The sequence below is a fragment of the Salmo trutta genome, chromosome 8 (assembly GCF_901001165.1).
Source record: "Salmo trutta chromosome 8, fSalTru1.1, whole genome shotgun sequence".
Lineage (NCBI taxonomy): Eukaryota > Metazoa > Chordata > Actinopteri > Salmoniformes > Salmonidae > Salmo > Salmo trutta.
Genome location: NC_042964.1, coordinates 43,612,306 through 43,626,546, shown reverse-complemented (window position 1 = coordinate 43,626,546; position 14,241 = coordinate 43,612,306). Strand labels below are relative to the sequence as shown.

General features: G+C 41.8%; 1 protein-coding gene across 4 annotated transcripts in view; it reads left to right on the top strand.

Annotated features, from left to right (window-relative positions):
• LOC115199036 (anoctamin-4) overlaps window positions 1-14,241 on the top strand; it is a 45,074-nt gene that overhangs the window by 5,238 nt on the left and 25,595 nt on the right. For 2 of the 4 annotated variants that reach the window (XM_029761549.1, XM_029761548.1), the window contains exon 3: window positions 4,423-4,659. The exons of 1 other annotated variant lie outside the window; for it this stretch is intronic. In XM_029761549.1, coding sequence (XP_029617409.1) covers window positions 4,423-4,659 — 237 coding nt within the window. Of the gene's footprint in view, window positions 1-4,422; window positions 4,660-9,000; window positions 9,395-14,241 lie in introns of those variants that run through there. One more of the 4 variants, XM_029761551.1, reaches the window with a different exon arrangement.

Here is a 14,241-nt window from a genome sequence, read left to right as displayed (position 1 = left end):
CTCCCTGTCGGAGTCTGTAATACCAACATGTTTCAAGCGGACCACCATAGTCCCTGTGCCCAAAAACACTAAGGTAACCTGCCTAAATGACTACTGACCCGTAGCACTCATGTCTGTAGCCATGAAATGCTTTGAAAGGCTGGTCATGGCTCACATCAACGCCATTATCCCAGAAACCCTAGACCCACTCCAATTTGCATACCGCACCAGCAGATCCATAGATGATGCAATCTCTGTTGCACTCCACACTGCCCTTTCACACCTGGACAAAAGGAACACCTATGTGAGAATGCTGTTCATTGACTACAGCTCAGCGTTCAACACCATAGTGTCCTCAAAGCTCATCACTAAGCTAAGGACCCTGGGACTAAATACCTCCCTCTGCAACTGGATACTGGACTTCCTGATGGGCCGCCCCCAGGTGGTGAGGGTAGGTAACAACATATCCGCCACGCTGATCCTCAATACGGGGGCCCCTCAGGGGTGCATGCTCAGTCCCCTCCTGTACTCCCTGTTCACTCATGACTGCACGGCCAGGCATGACTCCAACACCATAATTAAGTTTAATGATGACAGAACAGTGGTAGGCCTGATCACCGACAACGGTGAGACAGCCTATAGGGAGGAGGTCAGAGACCTGACCGTGTGGTGCAAGGACAACAACCTCACCCTCAACGTGATCAAGAGAAAGGAGATGATTGTGGACTACAGGAAAAGGAGGACCGAGCACGCCCCCATTCTCATCGACGGGGCTGTAGTGGAGCAGGTTGACAGATTCAAGTTCCTTGGCGTCCACTTCACCAACAAATTAACATGGTCCAAGCACACCAAGACAGTGGTGAAGAGGGCATGACAAAATCTATTCCCCCTCAGGAGTCTGAAAAGATTTGGCATGGGTCCTCAGATCCTCAAGGTTATACAGCTGCACCATCGAGAGCATCCTGACAGGTTGCATCACTGCCTGGTATGGCAACTGCTCGGCCTCCGACCGCAAGGCACTACAGAGGGCAGTGCGTACGGCCCAGTACATCACCGGGGCCAAGCTTCCTGCCATCCAGGACTTCTATACCAGGCGGTGTCAGAGGAAGGCCCTACAAATTGTCAAAGACTCCAGCCACCCTAGTCATAGACTGTTCTCTCTGCTACCGCACGGCAAGGGGTACCGGAGTGCCTAGTCTAGGTCCAAGAGGCTCCTAAACAGCTTCTACCCCCAAGCCATAAGATTCCTGAACAGTTAATCAAATGGTTATAACTCTATAACTCTAATAACTCTACGTACATGTACCTCGACACCGGTGCCCCCGCACATTGACTCTGTACCGGTACCCCCTGTATATAGCCCCGCTACTGTTATTTACTGCTGCTCTTTAATCATTTGTTATTCTTATCTCTTACTTTTTGGGGTATTTTCTTAAAACTGCATTGTTGGTTAAGGGTTTGTTATTAAGCATTTCACTGCAAGGTCTACACCTGTTGTATTCGGCGCATGTGACAAATACAATTTTATTTATTTGATTGGATTTTCTTGGGGAACTTCAATGTTTTGGTACCCTTCCCCAGATCTCTGCCTCGACACAATCCTGTCTGGGAGCTCTACGGACAATTCCTTCAACCTCAAAACTTGGTTTTTGCTCTGACATGTACTGTCATCTGTGGGACCTTATATAGACAGGTGTGTGCCTTTCCAAATCATGCCCAATCAATTGAATTGACCACAGGTGGACTCGAATCAAGTTGTAGAAACATCTCAAGGATGATCAATGGAAACATGATGTACCTGAGCTCAATTTTGAGTCTCATAGCAAAGAGTCTGAGTGTTTCTGTTATTTTTTATATTTTTTTGTAATATGTATATATTTTAATTGTTTGTACTTTTTACCCCTTATTCTCCCCAATTTCGTGATATCCAATTGATAGTTACAGTTTTGTCCCATCGCTGCAACTCCCGTACGAACTCGGGAGAGGCGAAGGTCAAGAGCAATGCGTCCTCCGAAACACGACCCCACCAAGCCGCACTGCTTCTTGACACACTGCTCGCTTAACCTGGAAGCCAGCCGCACCAATGTGTGAGAGGAAACACTGTACAGCTGGCTACCAAAGTCAGTGCGCATGCGCCTGGCCGCACAAGGAGTCGCTAGAGTGCGATGGGAGAAGGACATCCTAGCCGGCCAAACCCTCCCCTAACCCGGACGACGCTGAACCAATTGTGCGCCGCCTCATGGGACTCCCTGTCGCGGCCAGGCTGCGACACAGCCCGTAATCAAACCCGGATTGGTAGTGACACTTCCAGCACTGCGATGCAGTGTCTTAGACCACTGCGCCACTCGGGAGACCCCTGTTTTTATTTTTAATCAATTTTAGAATAAGGCTGTAACTTAACAAAATGTATAAAAAGGGAAGGGGTCTGAATACTTTTCGAATGCACTGTAACTGATGATTTTAAAAAACAGATAAAAATATACCTTATGGAACAGCAGGGACTGTGAAGAGGCACAGACACACGCCAACACATGATAATACACCCACTCTACACACAAATACACATGGATTTTGTATTGTAGATATGTGGTAGTAAAGTATTTGCCTTAAGGGAACATAATGTGTTGTGAAAAGTGTTATGTAATGTCGTGTAATATGTTGCCTTAATGCAACTAATTTTTTTACTTTTAGATTTGTGTATTGTTGTGAATTGTTAGATATTACTGCACTGTTGGAGCTAGGAACACGAGCATTTCGCTACACCCGCAATAACATCTGCTAAATATGTGTATGTGACCAATACAATTTGATTTGATTTAATGTTGCTGGACCCCAGAAAGAGTAGCTGCTGCCTAATGGGGATCCTTATAAATACAAAATAATACATATCTAGCCCAATTCTAGGCACCTGCATAGTAGTGTACCTTGGTCCCTCTAAGAGGCAGGAAGTGCTGGCAGTGGTGATCTGGGGCCTCACGTTCCTCAGAGAGCTAGGCAGGGCAATTCTTTTTATGATGACTGCGACAGAGATGTTGCTTAGAACACACTGTATCATTCAAAGAGCTCATTGCATGGATGGTTTTAGAGGGCACCCTGAAGCACACGCAGGTGTGGATTACCTTGTATACTATAGCATTTCAAGTGGCATACAGTTGTAATGGAGGCTGAGATTTCCCAGGGACCCACTACATTTGCAATGATAAGAATAAAGATTTATGTTAATGAATAAATAGTAGTAATATAGTTGTCAGAGGCGATACATTTTTTTCCTACATTCTTAATTCCATTTTAGCGCTTGCTTCAGTGTAATATATAGCCTAATAAAAAATGCAATGAATTATGTATTACTGTCTACTAATGCTTTACACAGCATTAATAAGAAGGCTACTAGCTCTTCAGTATGGGCCATTCTACTGTCAATGTTTGTCTATCGAGATTGCCAGCAACGGTTGTGACTGAAATAGCCAAATCCACTCAATTGAAGTGTATCTTATAATGTGCTGGGGTTGTGTTTCCAGAAAAGCTAAAGAAGGCCTTCCTCTCTCTTTGCTGTTTGGTGTAATGCCCGTTGAGCGTGGACGGAGACATTTGCGTTCATACAATGTCTTTAGGATTGGTGGGTTTGTTGGCAACCTTTATGTGGTATGCTTCAAAAGGAAAGTCAAATGCATAAAGTAAACTGTTAAATCAATTCAAGTTAAATGTACACTATGCAGCATGCTATCAATGTTACCATATTTTTCTTATTTAATTATACAGATTTGACAGAATTTATAGACTTCCACAAAGGTGCTTGCAGGTGGAAATGTTTCACAACATACCTTTTTTAATATAGATTTAGTTGTCAACTGTCAAAACATACTTTTTGTTATAAGTAGCCTTCTCATACTTAGTTATGATACTTCCCAAGATGTATGTGGAAGTAGACCACTGACAAACGAGAAACAAAGATGGAAAGGGAAAGGACAGTCATGGAGTTGGCAACATCAACCACAAGAGAGCAGCATTGTTATGGACTTAGCCCCCCCACATTTTTCCTTTTGAACTGGGAGAGCGAAATATGTCAGCATTTTGCTACATTGGTTCAACTTGGGAAGCGGAACCCTGAATTTCTGAGATGGGAAATGTAATCGTAAGTGGAAACTCAACCCTCCAGAGAGCAACAACTTTTAGTTTCATTATGAAACAGGAAATTATTTGAATAATATCATTCATTTCCCTTTTCAAGCAATGGGATTTTTCTGCAATGTCTGACTTTCTGGGATCTATTCAGTATCATGGATTTTCAAAGAACCCTGACATTGCTGTAAGAGAAATAGACTAAGTATGCAAGTTGCAAGGACAAGTGTTCACATTCACATGCTTTCCAGGGTTATGTGTTATAGGAAGGGAGTCTATGTTTTGAGAAACTCTTTCAGTCTGAGATAATAATATTCCCTACAGGGTTTGATCTCGGGGGCCAAGTGGCCATTGGTATCTCTCATTGGAAGAGTCCATTCCCTCCCAGAGGTCATCCCCTGTGTGATAGTCCTGATGGGGTTCGCTCCGAGGCCTCCGCTGCCGCAGCCCCGCAACTCCCTGAGCACCAAGAGCCAGTGTCCTGTCCTGCCTCCCTGTCAATCAACCCTATATCATCCCACTGCAGCGCCAGCCAGGAGACCATCAGCGACAGCAGCACAAGTAAGGTTTCACTTTTCAACTTTGAACCGTGACTTCATTCTAATCTCAGCTCGATGGTTTGGTCACTAAAAATCCGGTCTAGAAACGGCTTATCCTGCCCAAGCTCAGAACCTTTGCCGTTGACCATAATCCATAATCCTAATCGGTGTAGATGGCAATAGTGAGAGCCATCAGGAGATGAACACTCAACAAAAATATAAACGCAACAATTTCAACAATTTTACTGAGTTAGTAATTTGAAATAAATTCATTAGGCCCGGGCGAGTTATATCGAGTCAGTCTGTTTCACAGAAGAGAGTATCCTGGAATCACATTATAGTATGAACACACCTGGATCATTCCATGTCATTACAGCATGTCATGACACCCACTGTCTCAGATTGTTCTGAAATTATTTCTGATGTCCTGCAACATTATTTTGTTGAAATATAATTTGATCTCTGAGAAATTAAGCTAATTGATTGCATCCAAATTGGGCATTTTTAATTTATAGGATTCATATAATACTCAATAAATAAATTACCGTGGGGTGTTGGTGGTCTGTGAGTGGCTTGACAATTTCTCTGGATTTTTCATGTCTAACTCATTGTTAGAAAAAAGTTTGGTCCAAATTGGATGTTAGGCACTATATTTATTGAATATTATATGAATCCTATACATTTAAAATGGCCAATTTGGGTGCAATATCTTTATATCCACACAATAATGTAGCAGGAATGCTAATCTTATGTTTCTAACAACAGAAACAATTTCAGAACAATCTGAGATGGTGGGTGTAAATCCTCTTTCTTATGCTTTTTGAGGTGGAACAACCTACCTCTGACCTTTTGAAATAATATGTGGATGCTTTCCACCTTATTGGTTGACTGTGAATCTAATATTTGAAATACCATACTGTACATCACAAAACCTAACCATGCTTGAAAAAATTCAGTGCTTGAAACAAATATGGTTGTTAGATAAGCACACACACACACACACACAGTCTATTTCTGGTTAGTACCAGTGGTGGAAAAAGTACCCAATTGTGATACTTAAGTAAAAGTATAGATACCTTTTAATTGGAAGTTACTCAAGTAAAAGTCAGTCACCCAGTAAAATACAACTTGAGTAAAAGTCAAAGTATTTGGTTCTAAATATATTTAAGTATCACAAGTAAATGTAATTCCTAAAATATGCTTAAGTATCAAAAGTAAAAGTATAAATCTCTTCAAATTCCTTATATTAAGCAAACCAGATGGCACCATTTTATTGTTTTTAAAAATGTATGGATAGTCAGGGGCACACTCCAACACTCAGACATTATTTACAAATTATGCATATTGTGTTTATTGAGTCTGCCAGATCAGAGGCAGTAGGGATGACCACGTGTTCTCTTGATAAGTGTGTGAATTTGACCATTTTCCTGTCCTGCTAAGCATTCAAAATGTAACAAGTACTTTTGGGTGTCAGGGAAAATGTATGGAATAAAAAGTACATTTATTTTCTTTAGGAAAGTGAAGTAAAAGTTGACAAAAAAATAAATAGTAGAGTACAGATGCCCCCCAAAAAGTCTTAAAACTTCTTTGAGATCGGTGTCCCTTCCACGGGACAGTTGAGCTAACGTAGGATAATGCGATTAGCATGAGGTTGTAAGTAACAAGAACATTTCCCAGGACATAGACATATCTGATATTAGTAGAAAGCTTAAATTATTGTTAGTCTAACTGCACTGTCCAATTTATTGTAGCTATTACAGTGAAATAATACCATGCTATTATTTGAGAGTGCACAATTTTGAACATGAAAAGTTATTAATAAACAAATTAGGTACATTTGGACATTCTTGATACAAAATTTTGAACAGCAATGCAATGGTACATTGGATCAGTCTAAACCTTTGCACATACACTGCTGCCATCTAGTGGCGAAAATCTAAATTGCACCTGGGCTGGAATAATACATTATGGCCTTTCTCTTACATTTCAAAGATGATGGTACAAAAAAATACAAAAGAACAGTTGGTTTTTTTCTTTGTATTATCTTTTACAAGATGTATTGTTATATTCTCCTACATTCCTTTAACATTTTCACAAACGTCAAAGTGTTTCCTTTCAAATGGTACCAACAATATGCATATCCTTGCTTCAGGGCCTGAGCTACAGGCAGTTAGATTTGGGTATGTCATTTTAGGCGAAAATTGGAAAAAACTTTAAAGTATTTTTAATTAAGTACTTTACACCACTGGTTGGCAGACTGTGTTCCAGTTGGATCCTGCCTGAAAACAAATTGTTAAAATAGTGTTACTAACATGGTAAAGCATACAACAGACTTGAAAACACACTTTTGGAAAGCAGCCAGCTTTCCAAAAGTATTTGAAAAAAAAAAGTATTTGATCCCCTGTTGATTTTGTACATTTGCCCACTGACAAAGAAATTATCAGTCTATCATTTTAATGGTAGGTTTATTTGAACAGTGAGAGACAGAATAATAACAAACAAATCCAGAAAAAAAGCATCTAAAAAATGTTATAAAATGATTTACATTTTAATGAGGGAAATAAGTATTTGACCCCTCTGCAAAACATGACTTAGTGGCAAAACCCTTGTTGGCAATCAGAGGTCAGACGTTTCTTGTAGTTGGCCACCAGGTTTGCACACATCTCAGGAGGCATTTTGTCCCACTCCTCTTTGCAGATTTTCTCCAAGTCATTAAGGTTTCGAGGCTGACTTTTGGCAACTCGAACCTTCAGCTCCCTCCACAGATTTTCTATGGGATTAAGGTCTGGAGACTGGCTAGGCCACTCCAGGACCTTAATGTGCTTCTTCTTGAGCCACTCCTTTGTTGCCTTGGCCGTGTGTTTTGGGTCATTGTCATGCTGGAATACCCATCCACGACCCATTTTCAATGCCCTTGCTGAGGGAAGGAGGTTCACACCCAAGATTTGACGGTACATGGCCCCATCCATCGTCCCTTTGATGCGGTGAAGTTGTCCTGTCCCCTTAGCAGAAAAACACCCCCAAAGCATAATGTTTCCACCTCCATGTTTGACGGTGGGGATGGTGTTCTTGGGGTCATTGGCAGCATTCCTCCTCCTCCAAACATGGCGAGTTGAGTTGATGCCAAAGAGCTCCATTTTGGTCTCATCTGACCACAACACTTTCACCCAGTTGTCCTTTGAATCATTCAGATGTTCATTGGCAAACTTCAGACTGGCATGTATATGTGCTTTCTTGAGCAGGGGGACCTTGCGGGCGCTGCAGGATTTCAGTCCTTCACGGCGTAGTGTGTTACCAATTGTTTTCTTGGTGACTATGGTCCCAGCTGCCTTGAGATCATTGACAAGATCCTCCCGTGTAGTTCTGGGCTGATTCCTCACCGTTCTCATGATCATTGCAACTCCACAAGGTGAGATCTTGCATGGAGCCCCAGGCCGAGGGAGATTGACATTTCTTTTGTGTTTCTTCCATTTGCGAATAATCGCACCAAATGTTGTCACCTTCTCACCAAGCTGCTTGGCGATGGTCTTGTAGCCCATTCCAGCCTTGAGTAGGTCTACAATCTTGTCCCTGACATTCTTGGAGAGCTCTTTGGTCTTGGCCATGGTGGAGAGTTTGGAATCTGATTGATTGATTGCTTCTGTGGACAGGTGTCTTTTATACAGGTAACAAACTGAGATTAGGAGCACTCCCTTTAAGAGTGTGCTCCTAATCTCAGCTCGTTACCTGTATAAAAGACACCTGGGAGCCAGAAATCTTTCTGATTGAGAGGGGGTCAAATACTTATTTCCCTCATTAAAATGCAAATCAATTTATAACATTTTTGACATGCGTTTTTCTGGATTTTTTTGTTGTTATTCTGTCTCTCACTGTTCAAATAAACCTACCATTAAAATGATAGACTGATAATTTCTTTGTCAGTGGGCAAACGTACAAAATCAGCAGGGGATCAAATACTTTTTTCCCTCACTGTATATGTAGGGTTTGTTTAATTTGAAGTAGCGTGACACTCACTCTGAGTGTTGCATGCAAGTAGGGTAACTAATGGTAGAATTTTCTAAGGGATTCCTCCTTTTTAAAATATACACACTGTACACAACAATTGTGTGTGTGTGTGTGTGCATCAATGTGTTTATGTGCATGTGTGTGAGGTGCTGGCTTTAAAAAACACATTGACACCCAGAGCAGCAGCAACTGTCATTCCTTTGGTCAACAACCACACTGATAGAGCCAGCCCTGCTCCGATTGGCTACCCTCAAAGCTCCTCTCCCACGGATTGGCTGACGGGGATAACTGATTAAGAATACTGATTGTCTTGCAGCTCTCTTGCTCTCCCCCTCGCTCGCTCTCTCCCTCTCTCTGCATAAACATTCTGCTTGTATTTTTCCCTGAGAGAGGATCTAAGCTGGTCTGCATCTGTTTCTTCCTGAGCTTTGCCTCGTGCCGGCTGGGCAGAGGTTTATATAATCTGAGGGATGTTTTGGGGATGAGCAGAGTGTGTGTGTGTGTGTGAGGGAGCTAGAGCAGAGCGCTGCGGTGCTCGGGAGTGGAGGTAAACATGGGGAATGCAGCTGATTGCCTCTGCAGAAGGTCCTTTTCCTTTTCCCCCTGCGGGCTTTAGTACGGGAGCCAAGTTTAGCTAGTTGTAGCTACTGTAGCGCTTGCAGAACCTCCGCTGGGTCGGCCCCGGGCTGTGTCGTCCTCTCATCCTGTTGCCCTCTGAGGGGTTGAAGCTCTCTCCCTCTCCACCTTGCATGGTGAGTGCTGCAGGCAACTTGTTTTAGACCCACAGCAGTGTTTTCTTCCCCCCTCTGTAGTGGTTTTGCTGCAGTGATCTCTGTCGCTCTCGGTCGCTCCCCCCCTCTCTGTTTCGATCTCTCTCTTTCTCTGTCCTTCACTCATATGCTATGACCCACATGTACTCTTCTTTTACTGTCTATCATCTCTGTTCTCTTTTCACACTGTTGTGTTCCTGAACCGTACAGGCATTTGACCTTCACACACACATACACACACACTCTCTCCCTCTTTCTCCCATCTCTCCTTGGCTCCCGTTCCCCCCTTCTCTCTCTCCCGTATCGCCCTCCCTCCAACACGGTTTCACTCCGGGGGTTGTAAATGAGCTGTGTGTCCAAAGTGTAGCACGCCTCCATTATGCATGGTTCAGAGAAGGAGAAGTGGGTCAGGACTCAGTGGAGACGCCGTGTGTCCAAGCTCTGTTGACCATCTGGCAGGCGTGAAACGGCCATTGTGTTGCCCCGGGGCCTGACAGAGCCTGGAGGTTTGTTGTCCCCTGACTGTGCTGGTGTAGTGGTCCAGAACCACCCTCTGTCTTCCTGATACCTGGTCCCCATGGCAACCCTCCCCCTTCTTATTTCCCGCTCACTTACCCAACCAGCTAGCCTACTGTGAGCTGTCATGCTAAGGCAAGGTTATGTCATATGAACTGAGGAGGCGTCAGCGATTTCATTGGGGAATAATTTTTCGCAAGAAAGATTTCTCTACTGACAATCATCAGTGGCTTATGATTCAGGGTTACAAATCAACTAGCAATACTGTTATACTGTAGCATTTTTCAATCAATTCAAAAGTTATTTTCGCAGCATAACTAGCAGTTCATGCACTTTGTTGCAAAACATCTTAATATTCAACAAATGTTTTATTGTACCCAAGAATGTAATGCAATGTAACTCACCATCGTTGCATCAGTGGGAGCCTGGAAGCCTTGGGCTTGTTTCCTTGATGCGTGGAGAAGTCCGCTAAATAGCCATTTGAAAGCCAACCGAAACTAGCTTTGACTATTTATTTTAACCCTACTTCTGATTTTTATATATTCTCATGTAGCCTAGATTGTTGGTTAATCGGTGTGTCTGACTGGGTATCATGCAACATTTGCTGTTGTCTGTCCTGTTCAACAGTTTTAGATTGTTTGTAGATTCCATGATGAATATATTGTGTAGGTGGTCTAGTTTTTGACGAGTTCACCATTTCCAGACATTCAGATCCAAAAGTCCATCCCAAAATATCTCGGTGCTCTGTCTGTTTTCCTCTGCTGCCAAGGCTGAGGTGACCTCACCAGTAGCTTATGTTACAAATGAGTGGAGATTCCATATGAAACCAGGACAAAGAAATACCATGATTTTTTGGGATTTTCACTGTTTTATTCATATCATTTTTCTTTGGGGGAGGTATTGTTAACATATTTGACATTTGTATCTAAAAGTATAATTGAGAAATAATTAATAAACGTTGGCATATTTATGACATTTTGTCCTGGTTTCGTCTGGAATCACTCAAATGCAGGTATGACAGAGAGTCTTATAATGATACAGATCTAATGAGTGCCGACTGTTTAAGCCATAGAATTACATACAGAATCACATGAATTATAGGACCTATATAAGCTCAGCTCAGTAGATTTGTGTGGTCATAAATACCATGAAATGTGAAATAAATATTCTGAATCAATACTAACCAATCTCTTTTTCATCATGTAAGAGGTAACATTGATGGGAATGAGAGAGAAATAATTATTTGACTCTACTGTTGTGAAATGTTAGATATTACTGCACAGTTAGAACTAGGAACACAAGCATTTCGCTACACCCGCAATAACATCCGCTAAATATGTGTATGTGACCAATACAATTTGATTTGATTTGCTGTGAATTGTGAGCCAGGCTAAATAATGTTAGCTAAACAGTGGCGATTTTAGCATGTAAATCTACTACACAACACAACACTAAACAATACATTTATTGCACTATAACAGTGACCACAAACTGTTAGGGCCTACATTTATTTAGTATATAACATTTATTTAACTAGGCAAGTCAGTTAAGAACAAATTCTTATTTACAATGATGGCCTAGGAACAGTAGGTTTAACTGCCTTGTTCAGGGGCAGAATGACAGATTTATACCTTGTCAGCTCGGCAATTCTAACTAGTAACCTTTCGGTTACTGGCCTAATGCTCTAACCACTAGGCTACCTGCCGCCCCAATAAAGCTGTCCCAACAGCAGAGTCCCAACAGCAGTCCTAACACCTTACCACGGCTACACCTGGCTTTCAGTGGAGCCTTGTCTGGCAGCTTAACAATTAATTCAGCCTCATTTACTGCCTTTTAAAAAAACATAGCTGATATGGCTGACTTGCTTAAACAAATGTGGTTTCTACTGACAATTGAGATGTACAAACTATGGCATAAGAGGACGACAAGCGGATAACAGGCAATCCGTAATTTCGATTAATGAGCGAGCGACGACGGACGTAGTCAATATAACCATTTGCTCAGCACTTTTGAAATGTACAGCGACAGAATTCAGAACATGGGCCCGTTCTTACAGTGTACTCCCTGTACAACAAGTCAGAACTGTAGGATGAATAAAGGGGGCACATAAACAGACAATGAAAGCTCTTACAATGTTAAATTATTACATTTCTCTAAAACAGGTTATAGACTACATGTGCACCACCAAGTTAGAATAGTAGGCAGAATTAAGAGGTGAAAATAGACCAAATTATTAGGGTGAGGCACATTGAACGCCGTTTGGGTCTTTGCGTGTCAAAAATATACATGTCATAATACTATTTGACGCATTAAATAAGCTTTTAATTTGACAAGTCAAATAACACAATTCTATTATAGAATGTTGTATGTGCTGAATTTGCATGTGCAAGCCAAGCACCACCCCTACTATCAGTAGCACTGTACAAAAAAGGTTGGAAATAACCACACACCTGCCACAAACAATGTGTTTACAATACCACGTTGGTGAAAATTAACCAAATTATTAGCGTGAGGCACATGGGCTACTAACAGCTTACTACACAACATACACTTAGTATTACTTTCTTAGCTACAGTATACATTTCTCCCTTGCATATTACATCATTTATGCAGCAGCATACTCACCATTTTTGGACTCACCTTGTGAAGGTGGCGCAGCGGTCCTTTGTGGGCAAATTTTGTCATCAAACTTCATCATCAAAGTCTGGCATTCTCTGGATTTATTGTGGGTACGCTGGAAAAAAAACACACAGCCACTCCATTGAATAGCAGGCTAGGGGTTGCTTTGCAATGTTGCCGTCAGCCACTGATTTCTTACAAACCACTCATTGTTGAATTTTGATTTCCAACTTGTTGTGTAGTCTTTGTCCAATGGCTGATGAGCACCGATACGTTTTATCTATAATTTCTCTTCATTATTTCTCTTCATATGACAAGGATTAAAAAGGATTTGCCAGTAGATTGTTGACTTAATTCATGGTGATGACTTGCTAGCTAAGACTTTGAAAGTAAGATGATCAGTCCAATCAAAGCTACTGTACATATAACGTGATTTGACGTAATTTTATCTGTGGCCAATGATCTTGAGACTTGTAATATAACTCTATGGCAGGACCCAAAGGACAAAAATTGTCTCGCCCCACCATAGAAAGCACTGAGCTAGGCTGAAACACCTCCATTTTGGAGCTGCCTCACTCAATAAAACAAAAAAGGTACTATGTTTGTCGCCACTGTAGCTAAATCATGTTAGCTAAATGGTGCAGCTTTACTCACAGATTAGAAAATAATGTCACCTAAGAATCACTTTAGTCCCATGTTACATTTCCTGAGAGTAATTTCATTACATCCACTGAATGTAACTTCATACTTTGTTTTGTTGTCTGCTAACTTCATTGCATCTTGGTAATGGCCCCCATTCCTGGAGGAATAGAGCCTATTATTCTCTCCATGTGAGAGACTCATCTTGCTGCCTAGTGGTCACTGAGGCAACAGAACCACTGTTGTTAATTAATGATTGGCTTTATGTTTCTCTATGGACACCTAGGCTTCTATGCTTATATCATATCTTATCATTCAACATAATGGTCTATTAGTAGGCCAATCATCTTGTCATGTTCAATATTTATAATTTTCCAGGGTCTAATCTACTGACTAGTTAATATAAATCATGTAAAGTATATCTTAAATGTAAAGGGTTTTCTTAATGTTATGACTTGTGCTTAATCTTGAATTTTGAGGGTACTGTGGTAGTCGTGGTAACAGCACGATATAGACCTCGTGTTTGGAAGTAGCAGGTCATTTGGATTTTGATGGGCACAGATGGAATTTTAAAGTGTGCAAATGATATGCTTTGATGTGTCAATTCAGACGGACAGAGCTACGTTAGACAACTCTTTCAAATGTCATGTTATTACGGATGGAATCATTCGATTTCTTAGTGCCCTAGCTTTTATCCCTCACATCTCCTTTGGGGCTGCAGTAACCTCTACTCGTGCTATAAAACACCTCCTAGCAGCTGATGGCTGAGTGAAACGTTTATTACAACTGAAGTCACTGAGGGAACCCGCCCATCGATTTCATCCAGGAAGAAAGAGTTCATGGTGGTTTTATTACCTGCTGTTATTTCAATACCTCAGCCACTGCGGGAAGGGCGCGAGCGTTGAGCGTTCTCCCTCGCACTCCTTCTCTGTATGTCTGGGGCTCAGCAGAAATATTCTGCTGAGTCGCGGAGCTGTCACAAAGGGAAATTCAGCATTCAGACCAGCGACGACCTTCCCCAGAGCCTCGTCAGATGGAAGAGTGGGTCACAGACC